Source organism: Engystomops pustulosus, chromosome 2 (assembly GCF_040894005.1).
Source record: "Engystomops pustulosus chromosome 2, aEngPut4.maternal, whole genome shotgun sequence".
NCBI lineage: Eukaryota > Metazoa > Chordata > Amphibia > Anura > Leptodactylidae > Engystomops > Engystomops pustulosus.
The window spans coordinates 90,095,565-90,123,482 of NC_092412.1; the positions used below are offsets into that span (position 1 = coordinate 90,095,565).

Sequence of the window (27,918 nt, forward strand, 5' to 3'; positions counted from 1 at the left end):
TAACAATTGGAGTTTAAACATTTGTTGCTGTAATGGGACCAAGGATTATCAATAAAGCTTCATTACAGACACCTTACAGCTGCTTATTGCAATCTGGGACTATAGTAAAGCATAAAAAACCATGTCCACATAAAGTAGACATTTGATTAATGTTAGTTATCAAGTTTTTTTGCTGTATGGAAAAAGTAGAATATCTGTTTTTTTCATAAATAAACACAAAATATACCAGCAAAATTTTTCAAATAACATGAAGTACTGTCACGAGATAACAATTTCGAAATCACTTTGATTTGTTAAAGCGTTCCAAAGTTATAACCACTTATAGTGACACAGATTTGAAAAAATGGGCCGTGTCAGGAAGGTGAAAAGTGGCTTTGCCGTTAAGGGTTTAATTAAGTTTCAAATGCACAATGGCGAGAGGAGGTTGCAGAAGTGCCAGATGATGTGGTCAGTGCAAACAGCGTTCAGGAGGGAGGGTTGTCTGACTTCTTGGCCAAGCTCCCCATCTCCTTGACTGCATCTTAGAAAGGAATAAAAAGTAGTATTTTTTTACATTCTGCAACATTAAAAAGATATAAAAAAGTATGCTGTAGACTTATAACCGGAGAGACAAGATACTGTTTGTTGAATTGGGGGTGTCTATTGTTGTAACAACAAAAAAACCAAGAAAAAAATCTAGAGGCTAAAAGAACAGGTTTAGACGCTAAGCTAGGAATTTGCCCTAAGAATTCTGTGTGGTACAAAACCATAGATACACACAATTAAAGGCAAAAAGCACATACTTTTTTTTTTTAATGATTTTCAAGAAAAGTGGCAAAATCTACTTTTTTTATGGATCAGTTCAGTCAGAAGTGACTTGATAAGTCTACATAATGGTAAACCCCATAAATAACCTCTATTTTAGAACCTGCACCTTTCAAATGTGCAAAACAGATTTTAGGAAGTTAGTTAACCCTTTAAAGAAAAAGTAATTTTATAAAGTAAAACTTTCATCTAATCCTAAAATGTGCACATCCACAAAGAGTGAAGCAATGCGCACCATTGTGTGTTACTTAATTTTGCCAGAGTAAGGCAGTACGCCACAAGTGTAAGAAAACTGCTGTATGGGTACTGTATATGAATGTAGAAATGGAAGCAGGATAAGGAAAAATACATCACATATTGAACCCCTGAGTTTTTATTTGTGTTTTTAAGTTGTGCTTCTGGATGTAAGAAACACCCTACAAGTGGTTGAAGTATTTAACCTGAAAAATCAAAAATACTAAGAAGTAATAGAGTACTATGGTGGGTAAAAGCATAGGCTCTGAATTAAAATAAAAAATAAAGCCCCAACCGGTGACACCATTTTGGCCCCACAGATGCCTTTTTTGATGAATGCATAGTGGCTAGTGCAGAGGAAAAATTGATAATATTTTCTTTGTATATACAATCCTGTATTGCCCAATATGTCATGGCCACCTCATGCGAGTGTGTAAAGTCAGCTCTTAATCTATTATACCGTTTCCAGAATAAATCCATGTGGCCCTATCTATCTTATGTGTAGAAATAAGATAGGGATCTGGAGTAAAAGACCAAAACATGGCAAAACATGTTCAATTATACTGCAATAATAATCAACTCCATTGTAGTGTAAATGGAATAAAAAAGGTAACCCTCATGTTATGAGACCATTTAAAGGGAACCTGTCGGCAGAAAGTAACCTAATTAACCACTCCCAGTATGTTGCCGAGAAGCTGAACACCTTTCAGATCTTGTAGTACCATTTTGGGGCACATAGTTTTTAAAAACATTTTGGTATAGAAACAACCACAGAGCATGCAAAATAGTTTTAATTATGTTCTGCGGGAAGAGATGGCTCATCCCTCAAAGAAAGCCTGCAACGGTAATGTTAACACCAAGAATTGTCTACAACTGTGGATGTTACAGTGGAATTTGCAGCAATTTAAGAATGTGACAAAAAAGATGCACAAAAACTTAAATATCCTGATGTTTCCTTCATTTCTTTCTTTTTTATTTGATATTACAATTACAACAAAGGGGAAAAAATAGATATCTTCACTTTTTGTCCCAAGAGATCTGACATCCCTCCACCTTTGATGTTGTTTATTTCTCCCATTTATTTCTATGGTTCAACAGGAAGTGATCTACATGTTTTCATTTTTATAATTTCATTTTTTTTATTTCTATCCTTGAGTGTACGGTATCTCCATTTGACACTTTTGCCCACATTTATAAAAAAAAACACTACAAACTGCACCATGTGTACTGTACTGTGCAGAAGGCGCCAGATTTGTGAATTGTGGCGCACAATTATCATGAATCTGGTACCCGCTGAACTGCTCTGACAGAGTGCACCAACTTTTTTTGGTGTAACACATTTCTGTTGGACTGTTGCACTAAAAATGTGGCACACTGTGGTCCGACTTTGTACCGGAATGGCCTTTTATGTGCAGCTACGACACAAATGAGTCGCATACGAGACATACGTTGCGCCTACACTTCTGAAATGCACTAGAAATAACAAGTTCGATAGAAAACAGACACAGTGGCTTTAAATGTGAGCCTGCATGAAATATTAATCATAATACATAATACTCTTACTATATATCCATGGAGAATGGAAAACAATGCTGACTTTACAATTGTATTAACCTCCTTAAGCCCTAAAGGTCAGACATGCCTTACTGTACAGTGTACAATATTTTGTTGATTTTTAATTCTACCATACAGTCGATTCTTATAAGTTTTTATATGAAACCGTAAGTTTGAACACAATGTATAAAGTTCCGTTCTTGCTATGTGCAAATTTCTGGGCAGTGTCCTTCTGTGGGGTCAGATGAGGGGGCTGCTGCGGACTTTTAAGGCACCAGCCCAAGTTGCATATATTTTGGAAATATCATTAATGCATTGTAACTAATATGGAAACCTTAGATTAAGCAGCTCGGCATTATCTACTTCTCTGACAAAAACTGCTTATGTACAGCTAAAAAAGCTGTTTGGTAGTCACCTATATTAGATTTTAGGCGTACGCATTGTACACATTGAGAAGTGATGAAGTTCCAATTACATCTGTTGACGTCTTGAATGTAGCGTGACTGGTGTAAAAGAAGAATTTTTGCAGCTGCATGTTTCTCTATAGCCTTAGTTGACTATATACTGACCGACTGCAACTTCTGACATTAAAAGGATCAATGATCTCTCAAGACATGTCTGGTAGATTGCCTTAATAAAACCTAGTTTCCAAAGGAATACCTTTGATGAGAATACTTGAGTGTTTACAGCTTTTCCTCTCCTCTGTATAGAACTGCTGCTAATATTTGGCTGTGCACAATAAAGCATAAATGTTATCATCATTGTAAAAAAAAAAAAAAAAGAAAAGCTTGACCACAAACTACAGTATATTGTTTCCTGTGAAAAAAGCACACCGTATGGGTCTGTTTTATCTTTGGCAGATGGTTGCTTACAGCCCCCTTCACCAGCTGGAAACATGGAATGGAGCAGTTTGCCTTTAGGATGACCCAACCTCTTTATGAAATAACTTCTTGTTTCTTCAGTAATGAACCACATCTTTCACAATGTTTTTAGGTACAGTGCACATGTTGCATATTTAAGGTGAATTTCTTTGTGGATATTCATGTATAATCTGTGTTAAAAATCCACATCAAATTCATGTTGTGTGCATCTAGTCATGAATGATGACACAAACTCTCTTACAAACTTTACATCAAACCATTGTACAAATTATTAGGGGAAAACACTTTGTTCCTCAGGCTGGGTTCAAATCACCCGACATATACGCTAAGCACAAGACATATACACTTCGTGTACACATTGACAGATAGTGGCAGACGGAGACATAGTTGTTACCTCTGTCTGGCCACTTAACATTCTGTCCATCAAAAAATGCAGGATGGAAAGACGTAGCAAGCTCGATGAGCGCATATGTCACTCGGCAGGAGGGAGGATTTGGTGACATCACTATATCGGCAATCGCTGGTTGCTGCCTATGTACACTCCTCTCAGTGCATTAAGGGGGAAGGGATCCCGAGTGACATATCCCATTGAATAAGCATACAGTAGGAAACGCCTGTGCCATATCTTGTAAGGACACGTCAGAATCCTCCTGACGTGTCCTTATAATGTAAGGCAAATACTTGATGTGAGCCCAGCCTTACTTACTTTGTTAAATAAACCTTTGATTGTACTTTTGACAGTTGCACTGTAAGTATCCCACTGATCCTGCGGGAAGGTCATCAGTATGAAAGATTTCAAACCTACAGTGGCCATCAAGCCATAACATGTGTGATGGTACCCCTCACTGAGCTTATTTGTTTGTTCTCCTGTACTCAGAAGCTTGGATTGACCTATGAAAATTTACCCTAACTAGTCACAGGGACAGACTACAGCTTAATCTGGTGCTTTTTTTATTACGCTGAGAGCATAGCGTGTTCAATGACATTTTATACAGTGTGACATCAGCCCGATGTCCACCCAAACTGCCACCCAAATCATGATTACTGTATGACTAAGTAAAACTATTTGAGTTGTTTTCTTTTGACAGTCTAAAGCTCTAAAAACGTGACTCTTTATAGAGTAAAATTAAAGGGTGATTTATTTACTTTAGTCATATTGGCTGTCCTGCCGACATATCCATTATATTTAAGTTTAAAAAAAAATAAAAGCTAACCAAGTAATATTTTATCATAAATACTGGAGGAAACAGGAAAGCATTTTTTAAAGTCTAAGTATAACTATACCTTGCAAAGATTTTTCAATTATAGATCATAAAAAAATCCATCCATTCTGTTGGTTGGTGTATGGCACATTTATATAATCCCATACTGAAATATTTATATGTTGTTACTTTGATAATAGTAACATGAACAACTTTGATCTGATACTAAACTTCAGATGAACTATGTGTATTGGTCTGTTTTTGCATTTCTAGCCAAGTCTGAACTAGGGCTGTGTCTACCTTTACTGTTAGTACTATAAAAAATTACTGCTGTCAACTTAAATCGGTTTTCGAATAAAAGAAAAATGTTTAAACATGTTTAATCCTCTAGTGATGTTTACACAGTAAAGATAATTTTGAACCCCCTTACTTTGCAATTTTACTAATTGTTTTGCTGGTTTTAGCTGCTATAACTCAGTGATGGTCATTGTAAAAATCCAGAGTTAGGACGGCTTGTTAAGCAGACACTTCATGATTTCTCTATGAGATGCTATATGCTGATAATGTGCTTAGATTATCATGGTACAGGGTTTATCTACACTTTTTTATTTGGCTTCTGAACATTCTACTAGTATCTAACAAATGGAAAAAGAGAGATAAGTCAGATCAGAGTTGAAATGAAATCAATGAGCTCGGCTAGCTCACCTATAATGGACACAGAGTCAGCGTTGGCATATGTCTCCATCTCAAATAAGGTCCTTATCTTGTCTGTACCTTGTAGATGTTGCTTGCCGGCAGGAAGTGTCTATGTTTGAGTTGGTCTTGTAATGCAGGGGGGAGGGGCAGGAGGCAGAGAGCTGCAGACCAGAGAAGCTATTCATGAGAAGAATTTGCACATAGTAAGAAGATTTATGTTCAGATCCTGGGGCAAGAAAAATTGTAAACACCAGGACTTATAGTGAAAGGTTGGAATTATATCTGTAGAATGCTGTATTTTTATCAATAACAGTGAATTGTAGAATGTGTTATTTTGTTATCCTGAATTTGAAGGGGTTTTCCCACAAAGACAAGTTAGGCCCTATCCAGATCGCAAAAAATGGCCGAGCCCTCATTGCTCCATGAGAGTAATGAAGCAGATGTCCGTGCATGACTGTTCTGCTCCGTTAACCTCTTAACGACCCGTCATGTAACAGCACATCACAGGTTGGCTGCGGGTGCATAGAGAGGGCTCACAGGCTGAACCCTCTCCATATCCAGGAGTTCTTTGCTGCATATCGCAAAGTGTGATAACCCGCACATTGGCGCCCGAAAAGCTGCCGGCGGCTCCAAAAAGATGATGGCGCATGGGGACTGCCATCTTGTTGGAGAACGTCCTCCCCATGATGTCATCAGGGATCGGTGATCGGTTGCCATGATAGCCTCGGGCCTTACGAAGACCCGAGGGTGTCTAGATTTAACCCATTCGATACTATGTGCTCAATGCACATTGTAATGAATGAGGAAGAAAATCCCCATATACTGCCATATTGTGGTATGGCAGTATAGGGTAGGATCGATCAGACAACCTAGGGTTAATGTTACCTGGAGAGTCTTAAAAATGTAAAATAAATGTAAAAATAAAAAAAGTAAAAAAAAAATTATAATAAAAAACCCTAAAAATTCAAATCACTCCCCTTCCCTAGAAGTGATATAAATATATAAATAAACAGTAAAAATCATAAACACATTAGGTATCGCCACGTCCAAAAATGTCGATATATCAAAATATAATAACGTTTTTTCACTGTTTTTAGCCCTGTAACAGAAAACAGCGCCTGAATTTGAAAAAAGCACTTTTTTGCCATTTTGAAAAATATACAAAATTCAATAAAAAGTGATCAAAAGGTCGTACAGCCCTAAAAATGGTAGCATTGAAAACTTCATCAAAACTCGCAAAAAATGACTCCACCTTCAGCTCCTACACCAAAGTATGAAAAACTTATAAGTGCCAGAAATGGAAAAATCTGAAAAAAAAAAATTTTGTACAGGAAGTTTTAATTTTGTAAACGTGATCGCACCGGCCCAAAGAATAAATTAGACATGTCATTTGGGGGGCACAGTGAAAGCTATCAATTCCAAGCCCACAATAAAATGGAACAAATGCATTTTTTCACTGGATTTGGATTTTTTTTCCCGCTTCCCAGTACACGACATGGAAGAATAAATACCATCACTACGAAGTGCAATTTGTTACACAGAAAACAAGCCATCATAGAGCTCTTTATGTGTAAAAAAAAATTTACAGATTTTTGATTGGGGAGTGAAAAATGGAAATGAAAAACAAAAAAGGGCCAGGTCCTTAAAGGGTTAATCTCTATGGAGCTGACAGAGATGGATGAGTGCGGCACTCAGCAATTTCTGTGAGCTCCATAGAGATTTATGGAGCAGAACGGTCATGTGCGGACGTCTGCTCCATTAGTGTGAGGAGCAGCTAGGAGTCCGTCGGACCCCTTGTTTTTCGCGATCTGCGGGGGTCTCAACACTTAGATCCCCATTGATCAGCAAGTTAGACCCTATCCCGTGGATAGGGACTAACTTGTCTTCGTGGGAAAACCCCTTTAAGAATCTTATCTTCATGGGAATACCCCTTTAACAATTAGAGATGCAGAGCAAGAGTTCCTCAACACGAATCTGAAGGGTTCTGTATGTTTCTCTTAATGAAGTAGTTTGCCCTTGCCACATTTTTTTAATAGCATAATAATGAGCTGATAATATAAAACCTTAATGTATTCCTCCATTTGTTCCTGCATTGGTCATTTTCTCTAAATAAAAGTCACTGACCATAATTGCATATGAAGTGGATAAAGAGCTGTTAATAAAGTTGACTCTCTCTCTTTGCAAAGGGAAACTCTCCCGGTGTGTAAGGAGTTAATAAGTGTTCTCTCCCTTTTGCTGCTGTGTGTGGACTTGAGGACAGCTTTCAGGAACAGTGCTCACCGCATGAGATTTTAGGTGCGCTAATAGCCTATAAGAATTTTAAAGTACTTTACAAACTGCACTAATGATTTGTTAAAAACATTTGCTTCATAAGCTTATTCGCAGTACATCTAAACCTTGAGAAAGTCTGGGTTATGTTATTAAGATTTCTTTAGAAAAATATGAACAAACGTTTGGGTCACACTCGTAAGTTTATGCGTTGAATAACGTTTAACCCAAAAATCATTTAATTTTCCTTTACAATTTCTTATGAATGAGTGATGTTTTTTAAAGCCTTAAATGACAGGGGACTATATATTTCACTGCTGAATCAGGCTGTCTGTGCTCCATCATACTGTAGCTTCAGAACTGGAAAAAGGAAAAAGGCCACAACACTGATTAACCCTATTAAATGAGGCTACTTTTAGTGGAGAAACAAAATTGTAACCTTGGCAGAAAAAAACACTTTCTACATATATTTGTCATGCAATGTTGCATAAAATTACATAGATGCCTATTCTGTTGCTCTATTTGAAAGTGTCTCGTAGAATAAGGCCCATTTATAGGTCCAATGTTTGCCAATAGAAAAAAGTAATCAGTTTTCTGCCCATGTATTTGTAAACATCCTCCATCTTCAGTTTTTCTTGTCCATTTAAGAAAGTGGTCCAAGCCACTATAAAAGGTTATATGACTGCACAACCAAAATGTTTTGAGTATCTCCAAGAAACAGTTCATGAAATCTTTGTATTACATGAAGTCGCTCGGCTTTCACGGTTGTCTTTGGCTAAAAAGATAATGAACAAAAATTAAGAAATGGTTCTTTTTTCTAAAATTAGAAACTGGTATAGTAAGCTGTTGTGCGTAGAGATTCCTGTGAGTAATTTCTGGACGGTTAGTATTTGTGCATGAAAAGTACAAATACAATGAAAAGTAAGTAAGACGAGACACATCAATCCTTCATGGCTTTGTCCAGATACAAAGGGACAATACTAATTTATGGCTTATGTTGTGGATGTTTCTGATATTTACACTTTAACCATTGTCTATTTTCTTTCTTTTTATTACAGAAAACCAAAAGTGATAATAGTATGCTGAAGAGAAAGCAAAGCTCTCGAGTAGAGGCTCAGCCAGTTACAGATTTTGGCCCTGATGAATCACTCTCTGATAACGCTGATATCCTATGGATCAACAAGCCAGTGAGTTTTCTTTGCCTTTGTGTGTGTTTTTCGAAAGAGTAGAGAAAATATTGCTTAAATTTCGAGTTGTACGATCAGTTGTAAGGAAAGGGGGGATTAGAATTTTTAGGTTTTTTATAGTTTTTTCAACTTTAACTATAGCCCTTTAACAGAATTTACATTTACAACTTTAACGTATTTAATGATATAGAGTTTCTCTTTTTTTTATGTAATTTCTAAGTGTCACTTATTTAATACAGCATGATGTTGAGAAAATGACTAGTTCCAAGAAAGGATTTTGTACATAATAGTTTGTGCATGGTTGAAATGATACTTGTCATGTACAGTTAACAGTTCACATGAAGTAAATTATCTGAAATTGTTCTCTCTTTTCCAGTGGGTGCACTCATTACTCCGTATTTGTGCAATTATCAGTGTCATTTCCGTTTGTATGAATACCCCAAAGACCTTTGAACATTATCCTCCTCTTCAGTATGTGACAATTGCCCTTGATACCCTATTGATGTTCCTTTACACTGCAGAGATGATTGCAAAAATGCACATCCGAGGAATTGTCAAGGTGAGATAAACATTACATAATTACAGAGCACAGTGTTTTTGATGTCTTTCCCTTCACAGTTCAGATGTTCACTGCATCCAGAGACGTAATCTGCAATGCAAGTGCAAAATGTGGAAAGCTGGATTTAGTAATTTGTGTCTATTTTTATGCTTTCTTACATCGGTTTACTTTCTAAATCTTTCTTTCTTACAATAGAGAAGTGTGAAATATCAGGAAACAAGTTTTTAATGTAGTTAACCCCTTTTAGAATTTTTGTAAATACGGTAGATTTTTGCCTCTACCTAGTTTTATTTAATTTGCCATCCCAATTTTGGGCTGGCATGGGGGATAAATGGTATCTCCCATCAGGTCATGAGAAATCCACTGGAGACATTTATGCAACGTCCCTGCCAATGCGCATGGCAGAGGAGTAGTTGCGAATAAGCCCTTTCACTACCAAGTACATATAGAGGTAATTGAGCAGCGGTAGATTCTGTCTGGATAGGCAAGGGTTAAGAATGTTAATGTTATCATTCAATGATGTTCCACTATTGTAACTGGAGTGTGATTGGAGGAGGAGACCACCTAACTAGGGATTAACTAAACCCTTAGTCAGGGGAGGAGTTAGCTCAGGAGGAGTTGAGAAGACATGCTCTGCACACCAACTTCACACATAGTGATACTGAATATACTCAGGATTAAAGCTGCAGCTTCCAGCATTGGACACAGCTACATCCCAGCCTGCCCCTGCATCCAGGCTGGTGACACAACTCCTGAGGTTCTTTTCCAAGATCACTCCACTACTGCACTTGTACAGAATCATTTGGCGTGTTGTTACCGTTGGTTCGAATAAAGAACTATAAGTTACTTTTATGCACAACATTGCCTCCATCTGGTCCCTGCTACGGCTGTATCACCATCAAGGGCGCCCCATTTATCTACCAGGGACATATACTACAGACTCTAAGGGCTGCCCCAGGGAGAACCAGTACCACAGCCTCTCCCTCTACATCATTTCTTGCCAACACCACCTGCTGGAGACCTGCCAGGCTGTAGGACAGCCCTCCGGTCCCCATACCAAGCACCGTGACCAAGGTATAACCAGGCCTGACAAGAATCACCAGTTCTGATGAATTTGCAAGAACCTGGCAATCACATGAATGCCATCTCTAGATTGCCTTGTGCAGGGATGAGTGATCAACAGCAACCCAGGTGTATCACACACCGGGGCAGAAGAGGGAGGGGAAGTAGGTGCTTCTTACCCGTCTCCTCTCCATAGAAAGTTGAGAGGCTGCGCCGCAAAGTGGTCTAAATATAGGACGTGTTCTATCTTTTGCAGTGTGGCCTCCCAGTTTGCATATGTTGTGGTGGGAAATGCGACCATTCAAATTAATGACCATATTTACCATTAAAGTAAATGGGGCTGTGTGCTAGCCATATAAAAACATTACAGTACACCTAGTGCACGACCAAAAACATATGTTCGTGTGCAAGAAGCCTAAAGGAACTGCAGGAATGCCAAAAGATGTTGCTGCAGATTTAGAACCTGATTTGGTAGATAACAACAGACCTTTGGCAGTTGGAATTGGATTACATGAGTCTGCTACCTTTCCAAGAATTATGATCTATTGTGAGAATTTTGTAAACAAGTGCACTAGGATTTCAAAACACCAAATTTCAAATATTTCTGTCCATTATGGTGTTTCTGAGAAATTTCTGATTTATTCATATGCTGGTCAGGCAGTCCTTATACCAAGGTTTGATCTTTAACAAAGGGGGGACTTTAACAGAGGGACTACCCTCTTCATCAGATGAGCAGAGAGATTTATTTGGTGGAACCATGGGGCAACACTGGAAGAAGGGGTGATTGTAGGAATAGTATTGTGGTGGATTGGCATACAGATTAAACTAGGATGCCTTGTAAAGACATAATAAACTGAAATAATAAAGATATAGCATGCAGAAAATAATAGTGCATTTCTCTACACCAGGTTGCCAGCAGATTACAATACTTGTTGGAGGCGGTAGACTGTCTTTAAGGAGTTGTCTTACATTTTTTATAAATTTGCCTGACAGAACATGCTTATAAAAGTAATATTGAATAGGTTGCTCCTTTCAAGTTTTGCAAATTGGGCCTTCAGTACTTCTAATCCATGTGACCCAAAGTGATGATGTCATAGTTTATGACAACTCTAGCCTCAGCAGTCCTGTGTATATTAATGACATCACACCTCTGAAGCCACTATATTGGCATTGTGGACATGACGTTATCGATTCCAGTTTGACCAGAAGCATCAAGGATCAGGCCTGTACTTCTGAAGTAAACTTTGAAAATCGTGTTTTTTTGGTACATACTAATATACTAAACTATAAATTATTTATATTTGACTTTGAATACATCATATTGTATTGTATTGTTTATCTATCATCTCTTTTAAAATGTTAATACTGGCCATTTAGTATTATTAGAAGCAGCTGTCTCTGGGAATGGAAAATTGCTGCAGGCAACATACAGCATGAGAATTTATCTACTGAAAATATACAGAGGAGTTGGAGTTCTGCACTAGAGAGTATATGTTGCATGTTGTTTGGTGCCATTTCCTGTGACTACAGGGTATAACAATCTAAGATGGTACAACCCCTTTAATTTATTTATATCTCACACATCTAATTTTGCTGCTAACAATATGTTGGCCTTAAGATACTGTCCATGAAATATTTTTGAAACACCTGCTTGCTATCTACAGTTTTATTTGTTGCAGGTTTAGTATAATTTTATCTAAGGAGAGGCTATGAACTCAGGACCTTGAAATGCACCATATGTTATTATGTTCCTGAATGCCTCATGCTGTCAAAAGATGTGAGGGCAAAGCACATCATTCTATCATTGCCTCTATAAAACAGATGGCAACCAGTTTTTGTTGTTGCCTTTAACCCCTTAAAGACAGGGCCCTTTTTCGTTTTTGAGTTTTAATTTTTCACTCCACACGTCCAAACATCTATAATTTTTTTTTATTTTTCCTTTGAAATAGCTGTGTTATTTAATATTTAATATTCCATGCCTTGTACTGGGAAGCGGTAAAAAAATCCAAATCCAGTGAAATAGGTGAAAAAAAGCATTTGCACCATTTTCTAGTGGGCTTGGTTTTTACAGCTTTCACTGTGTGCCCGAAATGGCATGTCTACTTTATTCTTTGGTTTGGTATGATCAGAGGGTTACCAAATTTATATAGGTTTTATAATGTTTTCTTACATTTACAAAAATTTAAACCTCCTGTACAAAAAAAAAATTCTTAATTTTCCCATCTTCTGGCACTAATAAGTTTTTCATAATTCAGTATATGGAGTTTTGTGTGATGTAATTTTGTTGCGAGATGAGATGAATTTTCATTACTACCATTTTGAGGACTGTACAACCTTTTGATAAAATTTTTTATGTGTTCCAAAATGGTGAAGAAGTGTCATTTTCAAATTTGGTCGCTATTTTACATTACAGGGTTAAACGTCGGGAATAATTGTTATTATATATTTGATAGATCGGACATTTTGGAATGCGTTAATACCTAACATGTTCATGATTTTTACTGTATATTTATATCAGTTCTAGGGAAGGGGGTGATATGAGGTATTTTTTATTATTTCTTTTTGTTTTGGTTTGGTTTTTTTTCTAGTTTTTAGATCCCCTAGAGTACTTTAACCCTAGATTGTCTGATTTATCCTACCATAAAAAGAGTAAAGAAATCAGGCGATACCTTTTTGAGCCTACCATATACTGCCATACTACAGCCTGTTAGGCCTCCAAACACCAGCTGCCCACGGGTGACTTATAGATATGTCACACGTGGTTAAGATGTTAATGAAAATCTACCATCAAAATCCATCATAATAAATGTGCGGTCAGACAGCATGCCTCTCAAGTTGAACGTGTGCTATGCCGGGGTCCCAGCCTAAGTGCCCCTGGTTTATGATGCCTGATTTTGATGGTAATCCTGTTCTCCTTCATTGGGGTTTGAAATAGTTTTGACTCAAATATTTATTTCTTAGTTTATGAAAAATGTATGCAGTCCTAAAATTATATATTTATATATGGATAGTGTATATTTTGTAAGATTGAAAAAAGAAATTTAGTATTTTTTGTTAAAACTGAAAATTATTACACAAATTAGAATAATAGTAAGTTTATCAGAATATTCCCTGTGCTTGCTATTTTTATACCTTTTTTCCTTAAAAAGAGCTACCATATAAGCCAGGTTTTTCAGCACAAAAAAATGTGCTGAAAAACCCCACATTGCATACTCCCCTTTAAGCTTTCCCAATTCTCGGTGTGGCTCCCTGATGCTCCTCTTCTTTCTTCTCTCTGCCGAATTAGCCAGCAATCTGCCGGCCACTGCACACTATGATGCAGCACTGATTACGTCATAATGTGCGCTACTGATTACATCATAATGTGCGCTGGCCACATGTACTGGGCAAACTCAGGGCTGGCTGGCTATATACTCCACTGGGCTGCCTATATACTGAAGGGGGCTGGCTGGCTATAGACTAAATTGCGCTGGCTATATTCTACACTGGGTTGACTGTATCCTAAAGGGGGCTGGCTGGCTATATACTAAAGGGGGCTAACTATATACTTAACTGGGCTGGCTATATACTAAAAGGGGCCAGCTGGCTATATACTAAAGGGGACTGGCTATATACTACACTGGGCTGGCTATATACTAAAGGAGACTGGCTGGCTACAAACAAAAGCGGGCTGGCTGGCTATATACTAAAGGGGGCTGGCTGGCTATATACTAAAGGGGGTTGGCTATATTCTACAGGGAACTTATACTTGAGTCAATAGGTTTTCCTAGTTTTTGGTGGTAAATTGAGGGGCATCGGCTTATACTCGATAATAGCTTATACTGGATAATATATGTAATTATTAGGTTATTAATGTTATACAAAAATTGGAACTTCTATAAGATACATTACAGAAATCTCTTTAATAGCAGGACATATCTCTTTAATAGCAGTAACTCTGTTAACTATTTTATATATTCCAATTATTTTTTGGAGAACAAGTCTTCTAATTGAAAATTTAACTTGCAAGCAGAGAAAATAATATCAAATATAATCCACAGATAAAAATCTCTTTATAAAGGAATTCCCGCAAAAACTGAATCAACAAGCAGATGGCTTAGACGGAAATGAACTGACCCCAGGGAATGAGATATGAATAGACAGAGAGTTCTCCTGCTGTGATAAGGAAATGGGGAAACCCTTTCATATCTTCTGTGCTGATTAATTATTCATATTTATGTCACAAGCACAGAGTGCATGCAAAAAATACTAGATTGCTGCAGGTGTTGAAATAAATATTGTTTTATATTCCCTCGATTAAAAAAAGGGCTACCTAATATATTGAAGAATAATCAGACTAATATTTTGCTCTATATTAGGTAGTATCAATGCTGCATGCACTCAACTTAAACAATGTAGTCAGAAGACAAAAATAGGCTATTAACAGAAAACAAATATACAATATAGAGGCTGAAAATTTAGTGAATATTTGAGCAGGTATGAAAAGAGTTATACTTTTTCTTAAGGGCTGTTCTGTTTTGAACAAAGGGTTAACTATCATCAGATAGACCTTGGGATATTCTAATGATGGGCCACCCAGTAGTATGAAATCACTGGGGAACGTTCCAAAATTTCTTTATTAAGTCACTGGTCTAAGACTGCAAGGTACAGATGTTGCACATTTCATTACAATCTTGTAGTTCTATTGAAAGGGTTAATTTTGCAGATGGGCAATTATCCTTAAAGGACAATTGACACCAGGATTGTAAACGAAACACACTGACATACTATTGTGCACTCCCTCTGTCAGGATCCGCTCTTCAAGGTTCCTAAGCCCTTGTTTTTAAGGAAAAAAGGCTTTAAAATTATACAAATGAGCCTGAGCGGCTCCAGGCTCCATGAACACTTATGGAGCCCAAAGCCCAGCTGTGCACATTGCAACATCTATATTAAGATCCTTCGGCGATTGCGAGTCTAGGTGTCTGTCCTTTAATTTGTTTTGGTAAAGGGTTATTGTCCTGTTGTATTTTTGTCTTCTTTATGGAAAATTGCTAATATACATTACATGATTTTAAAAAAGTGCATTGCAACCATATCCAGATATCATATATTGTATTATACAATATAGTGAATGTAATCCATTTGTAGCTTTAAAAAGGCATGTATCAAAATAGTTGATAGTTGAATATGACATGTTATAATGATTACTTACATGCCTATCCACATAGTAGATCTTTAACAATCAAAATGCCTTCTATGTTTACCATGACAGCCATATACATACTGTTCATAGAAATCAGCTTAAATGATGTTTATCACTAAGCTCATTTGCTTTTTTGTTTGAAAAAGACTACAACAGCTGAGCTTTTAAATAAGTTATGGGTAATTCCAAATTAGTACATGCTGCTACTTCTTTGAAGCTACTAATGTTTTAACTTGCACTTTATGGAGAAAATTATAGGAACAATGGATAAGCATACCTCCAATAGAAAAAGAAAAGTGAGTGAACCCACTGGAATTATTATAACGTAAGCATTAATTACTAGTGAAATGTGGCCTGATTGCTTCCTAGGTCACAATAATTATACAGAAATGTGATCTAACCAAACAAATTTCACTGTTCATGTCTTTTATGGAGCACAATAACAACCTCCACATTACAGGGAAAACATAGATGAACCTTAGAGTTAAATAATTTGTTAAAGGAGTTATCCGAGTTTAAGAAATGACATTGGTCCGGGCTATTTAAAAAAAATAAGTGTACTTACCACCTCCATCATTGCTGATGTCTCGCACCGCGGTCCATCTGATCTGTGCCCCTGTTTGTTTACAGGGCACAGAAGCTGCGCACAGGGAGCTTCAGGCCAGCCGATGTGGCCAGCCACCCCCATCTGTCCCTATCTCTCTGCATTGTAGGGAGCTGGGAGATGGTGTCAGATGAGAGCTTCCAGCTGGAAGCCCTGGGGCACAAATCAGACAGACCGCGGAGCTGGACATCAGCAGCGCCGGAAGAGGTAAGTACACATTTATTTATTTTTTAAATAGCCCGCCCAAGCCCAACCCTAAGTTATTTCTTACACCCGGATAACCCCTTTAATCTGTCACATGACTTTTATAATATGGCTTGTACTAGATTGAGGAGGTATTTTGAACCATTACCCCTCAAATATGTTTTAGTTCAGCATTATTCCTGGAATGCTTTGTTTGTATAGTCCTCTTCAAGTAATTCCAATGCAAAGGTGATATACTTGTGAGTAAATGTTGCAGCCATGGCCTGCTGCCTTTACATTCTACTTTGAAATGTTTTAATATACCATAGAATTTATAGTTTCCATGATGACAAAGTCTCAAGGCCCTGAGCTGTACAAAGAAGCCACAAACCATAACAATCTCTTCATCATGCTTCAATTAGTATGAGGATTTTGTGTTCATGTTCAGTGTCCTTTGGTGTTGTGCAAAAAAGTTCCACTTTTGTTATATGTGTTCATAGCATATTTTGTAGAGGGAATTATGAAACAGGTGTTTGTGGGTACAGATACATTAGTAATACTGCATAAATCCTTACTCCCTAAGAAATCCACATATCCTTATACCCTGCCCACTACCACAAAGTCAGATCAAGGACAAAAAAGAGGAGGGTAGAGAGCAAAAAAAAAAAAGGAAAAGGAAATGTTAACTTAGTTTAATCTTATTGTGTACCCAAAACATGTAAACTGGAGGACAACTCTCACTTAAGTACATGGATCTTGCCACATCTTCTCCACACCTACAACTCTTGTCTTAGTCCAACACTCCCATTTTATTTAGTGAGGAGTGTAAAACATGAAAATAAGCCCTATCACTCACACCAAATTCCCCTTAAAGGGGTTGGCCACTTTTCAATAAATATTTTCCATTAAACATGTCTCTGCATGTTTATATACCTGTGTCTTTGCCTCCTGTGAGAGCTTCAGCCCTTCTCTGTTCTCCCCATGCTGCACTTTGAATCTCTACACAACTTCCCATTTTTCACTCCTTCAGTCCATTTGTAATGGCAGTCTCCAGTGTGTCTATTTTCTCTCCGTCCGTCTTGCTGACTTACACAGGGAGGTGGAGCAGCAGGATGAGTCATAATCTCCTGCTGCAGGTCCCTTCTATTTACCAGTGTAGGATCTTTGTTTATATGTTTATGCAGAGTTCACAGAGAATCTGCACACAGCAATAAAGAAAGCACCAGGGATGATGAATGCATTGGTGAACATTCAGGGAATGTTATTACAGCAATTTATGTTAATGGCCAACCCCTTTAAAGTGACAAAAAAGAAGATTGCCCTTAAAATGTGTGACCCTGATGTGACAATTTCTCCTTTGCAGACCTTACATTAAAGAATTTTAAAAAACACTCCCAAAAAAGCAGGAATTCAATCTTACATTCCCAACTTTGATTTTACCTGTCTATATCTATGGTGCAGTTCTAGTACCAGAACCATGGTTCTAGCAGCTGTAGAGCCCAAGTTGTAGGTATCCAAAATTACGCTCCCCCTAAGGCCTCTGAGCCTGACATGTTCTCTTTTGCTTAGAACAAAGTAACATTCAGATATACTGCAATTGTTCTTCAAGAGATTATCCCTTTGCTGGAATCTAATATCACTGCAAGAAAAAATTATGGCAAAACCGTTAAAAATAAAGCACTTTTTGGCACTCAGCTTTTCACTTCTCCCTAGATCATACATGCAATGTCATCCAAAATACTATCCAGCACAGCTTTCAAGAGTAATACTGGAAAGCAGTTAAATAGTCAAATAAGGGACTTCTTGATGCTCAGCCACTGACTACTCTCTATATCCTTTAATAGACCAGTGTCATAGAAAAAAAAAGCTATATCCAAGAGCCACTATCAAGTATCAATACAAGAAGGAGTTAAAGAGGTCTTCCCACAAATAAAAGTTTCTTATATGTACTCAGGATAACAAAATAACACATTCTCTAATTCACTGTTATTAACAAAAAATACAGCATTTCACAGATACAAGTCCAACCTGTCTCTATCAATCCTGGTGTACACAATTTCAGTTTTCTCTAGACATGACACAGTAAATTGTAAAGTAAGGGGTTAAAATGATCTTTATTGTGTTAACATCACTAGGGGATTTAGATGTGAGAATTTTCTTTCATGGGAAAACTCCTTTAAGGCAAAAAGCGGTTAAGGTAGTTAAATAGGAAACCTCTCACTTCTCAGCTTCTAAATGCTCCCTAGATCACATATTGTATCCAAAAATACTACCCAGCATTCTCCATCTAGTTTCAATGAAGGGAAAGGTTATGACAGAGGCAGGGGTGGACCTAGCCTCTTTACTGCATGAGCAAATTAAGAAAGGTGCCTTCCCTCCCCAGGTCACATATATACTATGCACACTGCAAATAATCAATTGGGGCACACATGGATCATGAGAGCGGCAAATGATCATATTCATCAATATGGCACTGAAGGAGATAGTTTAGCCCCATACTTTGCTGACTTGGTCACAGACAGTGAATGGAGCAGCAGCTTTCATGCTCGTCCTGCTGCTCTATTCATTTGGGATACAATGGACCCTAGTATTTGTGCCCCTTTAATTACACAGCCCTTTTACTCACCTTCCAAAGGCTTTAACTTTTTTATTTTGCCATTTTCAGAGCTTGTTATCTGCGGGACAGGTGCTCTTTTTACTGGCACCAGCATTTAATAGTCAATATCATGTACTGGGAATCTGGAAAAAAAATTCAAATGCAGCAGAATTCACAAAAAAAAGCATTCTACCATTCTCTCATGTGTTTTGTTTTTAGCTTTCATTTCATGGTCCAGATGATACCTCCCCTTTATTCTTTGGGTCAGTTCTGTAACATAAATGTATAGCTTTGTTATGTTTATAGACATTTAAAACAAAATTAAAATCTTTTGAAAAAACATTTGCTGTTCCACCATATTCTGCCATCCATATATTTTACATAATTCTGTGTACAGTCCTGAGTAAGGTGGTACTTCATGTGGCACATGCTGAGTGGCAAAAGATGGAAAAAGTAGTGATTCAGACTTTTTTTTTCCTGTTACCATATGGGATAGTTATTTAAATATTTAAATGGATTAGGCATTGACACAGGGACAATTAACATGTTAATTAAACTGGTGCAACTCTGCTATTGTCATTTGGTATTAGATCATTTCTGCATAAAACCACAAGGGAATACTTTTATCTGTAACCTCTCGAGGTTACCTGTTACCTGATATCTGTAACCTATTGAGAAGTCCTCTTATCTTCTACAGGCCGATGACTGTATACTGCTTTACCCTGCTGACCATGTGATCTTAACATCAATACAGGTCCTGCAGAGAAATGCAGTGTATCTACTGTACATGTTTCATTGGGTTTTGCTGTCATCCGGCCAGGGACGCTGCATTAGGTGATTTTCTCAAATTGCCTCATGATTGCCGTGCCCCTGGACAGAAGGTAGTCTAAGTAGTCAGAAAAACTTTCCACCAATTCCTGGATCATAGGCAAATTCTGAAACTAACCAGACTGCGTTCACTACAAGAGGTGTGACCAATAGCTGAAGGATTGAAGACCTCTGGCAGCAGGCACCATTAAATGTTTCCACTGCTACTTTAGCACTTCCACAGCGTTTCTGAGGTTAACTGACCTTCACCCTCACTATGGAGCTTGTAACATCCGCACCCCAGGGAATCCAGCAAAGAATAACACTAACCCCTTCACGCTCTGCAACGGATATATCTGCTGGAGAGCTATGAAGGGTTTATGAAGAGGGCTCACGGACTGAGTCCTCTTCATACAGGGATGGACATTGATGCATATTGCAGCAAAGACCCATTGCTAACAACCGCGATCGGAGCTTGCACCGACACAAAGTCTTGCAAAGAGGCTGGCGACAATTAAAAGATGTCGGTCTTTGTTGAGATCGCCACTCCCCTGAAAGCCATCTAGGGTGGCGATTGGTTGCCATGAAAGCTTTGGGTCTTTGTCAGACCCGTGGCTGCATGGTCTTAGTAGATTCTTTACAATGAGGCAGTAGCTCATTTTAATGAATCCTATGTAAAAACGCCATATACCGCAATACAGTACGGCTCCATAAAGCAAAGTATGAAAAAGTTATTAGTGCCAGAAAATGGCAACATTTTTTTCTTTTTCGTACAAATTTGTTTCAATTTTGAAAATGTATTAAGACGCAATAAAACCTATATAAATTTGGTATCACCATGATCGTACTGAACCAAAGAACAAAGCAGAGGTGTTATTTGGAATGCACAGTGAAAGCTATAAAAACTGAGCCCACAAGAATGTGAGTGAAATGCTTTTTTTACCACATTTGGAATTTTTTTCCAGCTTCCCAGTACACGGCATGGAATAATAAATATTGCCACAGAGAAGTAGAATTTGTTACACACAAAATAACTCCTCACGTAGCTCTGTATACAGAAAAATTTAAAAAAATAGGGATTTTGAAGGTGGAGAGCAAGAAATGAGCAAAAAAACTCTGCGTCCTTAAGGGGTTAATAGAAAACATGAGTTTTATGGTTGTTTTGTTTTACTTACTGCAATGCCTTGTTATTCGGTGCATAATGAGTCATTCAATATCACATACTTTGTATCAATATACTAGACGGCTGATTCTGCTGAGTTCAGCGGATTCAACCTATGTTTATCTTATTTAAATGGTGATCTTTATTCTACCAAGATACAAGTATTTTTATGTAACAGTCAATAAAAGTTGCGCAAATATGATCAAAATTTGACTAATGATGTGACTTCTAAAAGCAGTTGTTCCGTGGTTATTTATTTATATCATAGTAAAGAAGCTAAGTAGATTATGGTGTATTTTCTTGTCCTGTGCTTAATCTGTAGGTAATACATTTTAAATAAATGGAAGGCCTAATGTTTTCTCTTAATGCCATATTTAAATATATATAATGTCCAAATCATAGGCCTCAGAGCTGACCTCAACATATAATTATAACATATAATTGTTAGAGTAAACACCTTAATATAGCCATGTAACCCTTTACTGCCCATAAACTTTTAGGCTTTACAGAGTATATATTATGTGTCACAAGAGTCGTTTTATTTAAAGTAATGTATGTGGGAGAACCTGCATTTGGCTGCCATAGTAAGCCAGCTCCTTGGTGAAAAATGTATGACTTCTCCTTGGCCAACTGCACACAAACAAAGGTCCTTGGTCAATTTTTGCAATCTGTTTGTCATCAGTGTGTAATCTGTGCCTTAAATCTGCAATTAATGTCTATGTGTCATCCATATGTCATAAACAAAAGGCTGGCAAATCATTTCCCTTGCTTGTGTAGACATCTTGAAAGTTCACATAATTATGTTTTGTAATGAGCGATTCATTCACAATTAAGTTTTCTGAAACTTCAGATTTGGTTCTCAAATTGGTTTTAATCAATGTTGTTCCAATGTGGAAATTGTTATATAACCTCCTCTAGTCCTCTAAAACCGCAAAATATAAAAAATATTATTTAATATAATATAAAAAAATGTAATTTAATATAAAAATCGTTTTTAGAGGTCAGTTGGAGTGAATAAGAAAAACTTTTAATCGATTTGGTGCTGGATGCATGAATCTCTTGATGTTGGCAGAATATCAGGAGGATGGCAGTGGAAAGAGAGAACTCGGGAAGACGGGGGAGTTATCGGGAGTTATCGATCAATAAACCGTTGTTTAGAACAGACACATAGACGATGGGAAGGAGAGCCAGCAAGAAGTAGTTAAATGAGGACATAGTATTTTTGCCAGCAGACTGGTATATTTGATTTATAATCTGGTTAATGTAGTTTGTTCTCATGTTCCTGTAGACCGAAGCCGCAAACACAATCATGAATAGTTGCACATGATTTTTTGAAAAACATGTTCATGTGCACCGGTCCATTGAAATTATTTTGTTTCATATGTGAGAAGAGAAGTGGAGGAAAACAATGTTCCTGTACATGTGGCCTAGCTCTCTATACACAGAACTCGAGAAATAACATGTAGAAAGTTATGTGGACAGTAATGTGTGATTGTTTGATCACATGTTAAGTACACTACATGACTTATGTTGTGCAGTGTACTTGCTATTATTGTAAGACTTCTGCCAAAGTCAAAATGGGACTCCCTTTAAATGACTGCTGTAATTGACCACGATCTTTGATCACTGATCTTTGTGTGGTTAAATGCTCAGGATCAGTATTTATACAATCTTTAATTAAGATTCCAACATTTTAGAATCTCTACCTCCGACATTATTCTACTAATGCAGGTCACATTATATATCAAAATAAACTTTAGACATATACAGTGTAATAAAATAGTTCTCCGCTTTAAATATCGTTATGGAAAAATGTACACTTTTTACACTTTTAAACAATTTACACTTCATTAAAATCTGAAATCAATATCAAAAATGAATGTAAGTAAACATTATTAAAAATAGTCTTATTACCAGAAAGACACAAACATCACTTTAATAATGAAGTATCAAGTTATACCTGTGTAATCAGGATGAGTAGCAATTACCTAAAACTGGCCTGATCACTCCTACATGGAAATAAGGGGTTAAGTAAAATGTAAGTGGATAATATGGTAGAATAAGGTACCTTTAGTGTACACTGGTTAATTTCAAATGCTTATGGAAAATAGAATATGCAAGAGGCACATATTAAACATTTACCAGAGAAGTGTTTGAAAGCATAAAACAGCATATTTAAAGTCTGCTGAAATGATTATTTGTACTTGCATGGTAACTGCCTCAAGCTGTCACTTGTAATGTATGAGCAAAACCTGCAACAGAGCCGATGGTTTGTGGAGACGCTCCCATCTCCGTGTAGATGTTTTACATGTTAAAATGCATAGAGATGTAAAATACACAATACAAACCTAGGGCTACATCTCTCAAACCTTTACTCTTCCTGTTTGCATGGAATTAGAAATATTTGTAGAGTTCACAGTCTGATTCTGTGACAGAATGACTACAGGAGACCAGACACCTTTCATGGGTTGTGTCCAAAACATTCGTAAGTGTTATTTAAAGTAAAGAGTGAGCAGACTTTTCCACAACGCAGGAATACTGACTTCTATATAAGTAGTACTGTAATGACTGAACGCATCCAATAACTAGTTGCAAATAAAAAACACAATTACAAACATAATGGGGGTAGATTTATTAAAGGAACACTGCAGTCTAAGCTAATTCATTGAATAATGCATGGTGCAGGGCATGAAGTGCGGAGCATGACTCGTTTTCATTGTATTCCTAGAACCTTACTAGAACCCAGAGTCATGTTCCTCCCTTCAGACCCCAAACAAGTTATAAATCTATGAATCAGCTTTAACTGGAGTGTTCCTTTAAGAGTGTTGTTTTAAGCCCCAGTCTTAAAAATTCCCCTACTAGTAGGCTCTGAGCAGTTAGTGTGATCTTCACAGGTCATATCTGTTTAGGCCTGACCTGATGGAGATTTCTACTGTAATCTACATTTTGTAAATTGCTACAAAACCTGCCTGATAAAGTGTTATATGTGTACTTTTTACCTGTATTGCATAGTAGGTAATAAAATATAGCAGTTGTGTATCTATGATAAGAAATATTTATTTACTACTTTTCAACTTTTTCAGGGAGACACATCCTATGTGAAGGATCGGTGGTGTGTTTTTGATGGATTCATGGTATTTTGTCTCTGGGTTTCCTTGGTTTTACAGGTAAATAAACATTTATAGAATGTCACAGAAATAACTATTACATATACATAGAAATATCTATATTTAAGTATTGCAGTGGGTTATTGGTTGTCTTATGGATTAGTAGGATTATTGTATTCTGTGGTTCCTTTGACATCTCTAGGCCTTGGGAGAAACCTGTGCAGGGAACCGGTATCATGACACACAGAGTCTCCATGACTATAGTGCCATAATTACTCTGTGTGGCATGTATGATGCCTCTGTGCAGCACTTCATTATTTGTTGTAATTGTCCAATGAAGCAATGATTCCAGTCACCAAACACCTCTTCAAATTGGACACTTACAGAGGTAAAAACAAACCAATACATTTCTTTGGGTGTCTCCTTTTGAATCCTCAGTTGGAGCAATAATATTGTCCGGTTCTTGAGGCCTAGTTGATGGAGTTTAATCATGAAGCTCCTGGGTACATTGTTAAATATTTTGCTGTGCAAAACTAGACATTTTAGGAGATTTATCAGAAGTGTCTAAGAGCAAAATTGATCTACTTGCTCATGGCAACAGTGTTCAAAATGAAAGCTGAGCTCTGATTGTTTAGTAACTAATTGATTAGTAGCTGAAACAATTTTCCTCTGAGATCTCCCCCATTGTCTTAATATATGAATTACCATTTTCATGTAGTGGTAGGCTGCACAGTACTATCCGTTTTTATGTTGTCAAAAGGACGGATTTGTTAAAACACCCATTGATATTTAGTTTACAATAAAACACTGTCCATTGGACATAGAATGGCAAGAAGGACTGTCAAGGAAGGTAGCTTGCAATCTGCTAGAATTAAAGGCCCCAAGCCATAGCAGATGAACTTCCCTGTCTTTATGGCTGGTAAATCTGGCAGACTCAACTAGCTGGTTTAGGCTGGTGAAGATGCAGTACTGCTTTTGGGAATGTTTTCTTGTCTTTGGGTCCTTTATACCTTTGAAATGATATGTGGACACCAAGTTTGACATAGTCCCCAGTTCCTACTCCTATATCAAGTCTCAGGGACAAGGTAGAGCAGGTGTTCAGAGCATTTAAATTCATTCATCTAATTTGCAGAAGTATGGGTCAATATTCCTTTAAAGAGAACCCGTCATGCAAAATAACCCCCCTAATCTAAATAGATGATCATAAACTGCCATTAGAAAGTATTGCCTCTATCCCTTCATTGTCCCTCTACATGCCTGTAAACTTAAGCAATGAGGTCCTAAAGCTGTATGCAAATGACCTGTGAAATATCCAATGAGTCATTAGCATATTCAAGCTGTCCAGCTTATTCATGAGTGGGAGGTACAGCCACACCCCCAGTGCTTGACTAACAGCCTGTATAATGGTGTAATGGCTGCTCCAAGTGCTTTCTGGTGTCCACACCCCCTGCAGCCTGTGTGTATAGGAAAGATACAACAGCTCCAGGATGCAGCCATGTTATAGCAGAACATGTCAGGTGCTTGTGTAGCTGATGTCTGTGTCTCACACATGTGTATTAGGAGGGAGAGCATGTCAGCAGATAAAGCACAGATACCAGCCATGCTTTACTATACATTACACACAGACATGAGCAGGGGGAGGAGACGAGAGGGGTAACAGGGGTGACATCAATGCCTCTGTCCATGTGACCAGCCTCATTTACATAATAAAGAATAGATGATTTTATAATGATTAATGTATGAAATGACTAGATAAAGGCTGTGATGGATCCTTATGAGCTGCTCCAACAGTTAGAGGAGACAGAGAACTGATGACAGGTGTCCTTTAAAAGGATTTTAACACCTAGCAGAATTTATGTCATGCGGCAGTAATAAAGACCAAAGCAGGTTCAACATTTTCCCAGAGCACCTCTTGCAGCTATTTGTTTCATGTAACACAAAGTCCCAAACAACAAGTATTGTTCAGCTCAGCCTTTTAAGGCTCTGCTTGTAGATTCCAGGTACTGGATAGAAATCCAGAAGCCCAACAGGTATAGGAGTCCAATAGTATCTTACTTTTACCCCATATATCATAGTTTTGACTTATTCAGTGTTAGTCATAATCTTGTTTTATTTGTTTCGTGTACTTACAAAGTCAACAGGGATGAAAAGACATGCAAAATGATATATGAAAAAGTTCCATTTAAAAGGAAGTTCTCCAACTCCAACAGTAAAACCTGCATTGTGTAGGGCTGCTTTCAGGCAAACCTTTTCTGTTTCGCAGTACTTGGTGCACCAAAGGCAAGGTCATTCCTGCTTGTCCAACTCTTCAACACCACCTATTTACACAATAATTGAAACATGGTATAGAAAAAGGAAAATGTCTGTACCAGCAAAAAAGGCCAAAATCTGCAGCACCAAGAATTTAATTTGCATAAATGTAAAAATGGAGTTTTCTCTAAAATGAAGGATCGCTCAGAAACAGGAAAAGCATGTCAGGGAGTCTATTCTGGGTGGTGGGAATCCCTATAAAACATAGAACACCAACACCATTTATTTTGTAAATGTTATCCAAATGTACACATTTTTCTCAACCATCTATTTACTTATGCAGCTACCTATAGGGTGTCTTCATTTTCTCTGTTGGTTGAAGATGGTTGAAGTAATTACATTTATAGTGGAAGGAAGCTTCATTTTATGTATCATTTAACTGTGTTTTGTCTGTTTACATCAGGTATTTGAAATTGCAGAAGTTGTTGATCAGATGTCTCCATGGGGAATGTTGCGGATTCCTCGTCCTTTGATAATGATTCGTGCTTTTCGTATTTATTTCCGATTTGAACTGCCAAGAACTAGGATAACAAACATTTTAAAGTAAGTCATCTTCTTCTTATTGCTGCCATAGCAACTGTATAAATTTAAAGATGCTGAATAATACTGTATTTATTTGAGAAAGCATGACTTATTTTGTATAATGAGTGTATATACTTTGAAATTCAAATTATTCAGAATCTTCATAATTTCTTAAAACTTAATTTATTGAGACTGTAAATTATACAAAATTGTCACAGTAAGTTTTTAGTACCGTATGTTTAATTTCAAAGTGTTTTTTTTTAAAATGCTTTAAAGTGTGTCTGTCTGACTTTGCCAGAATGAGCAGTTATGTGTATGTAAATGAAGAATTACAATGATTGCTATATGACTTGAAGATAGCCATTTACAGGCTTTTTCTTTAAAGGGAACCTGTCACCAGGGACCTCATTCACTAAATACAGGTTGCAGAAGCTTATTATACCTGCAGTGCATATCTGCCTTTATCCCTTTTATAAGCATTTCCAGCAAAAAATAATTGTGTTATAACTTACCTTGCATCCGGACATGCATTTCAAAAAACAACATGTGCCTTGTCTCTGTTACTCACTCCTTAGATCTCAGTCCTTACCTTTGTGCTCTTGTACAGCTCCTTCTTCTCCTCCTTCTCAGAGGTCACAGCCTGGAGAAATGACATCAGTGAGGGAGGGACAAGCTGTACAGGAGCACAAACATTGAGGCAGCCTGCAGCTCAGTCAAGTCACATGTTGTTTTTTGAATGCATCCAAATCAAAGCCCAACTCCTGTGACTACCCCATGATTTTGTCAGGATGAAAGAGTAAATTATAACACACAATTATATTGTAATGCAAATACTTAGAAGAGGCAGATGGCCCAAAGCTGCCGGCTCTTCTCTGTGCCGGGTTCCGCCTCCTGACAGGACCCGGCTGTATGCAACTAAGCATGCTCAGCATGTGTACTGCAGTGTAAAGGCTTGAACGAGCGATCGGATGAACGCTTGCCCAAGTGATCGGATGAAC

At 37.4% G+C, this 27,918-nt stretch overlaps 1 protein-coding gene across 2 annotated transcripts in view; it reads left to right on the forward strand.

Annotated features, from left to right (window-relative positions):
* Positions 1–27,918, forward strand: part of NALCN (sodium leak channel, non-selective) — a 306,335-nt gene that overhangs the window by 30,499 nt on the left and 247,918 nt on the right. For both annotated transcript variants that reach the window (XM_072135500.1, XM_072135501.1), the window contains 4 exons: positions 8,698–8,826; positions 9,203–9,385; positions 24,065–24,148; positions 26,802–26,941. In XM_072135500.1, coding sequence (XP_071991601.1) covers positions 8,698–8,826; positions 9,203–9,385; positions 24,065–24,148; positions 26,802–26,941 — 536 coding nt within the window. The remainder of the gene's footprint in view (positions 1–8,697; positions 8,827–9,202; positions 9,386–24,064; positions 24,149–26,801; positions 26,942–27,918) is intronic.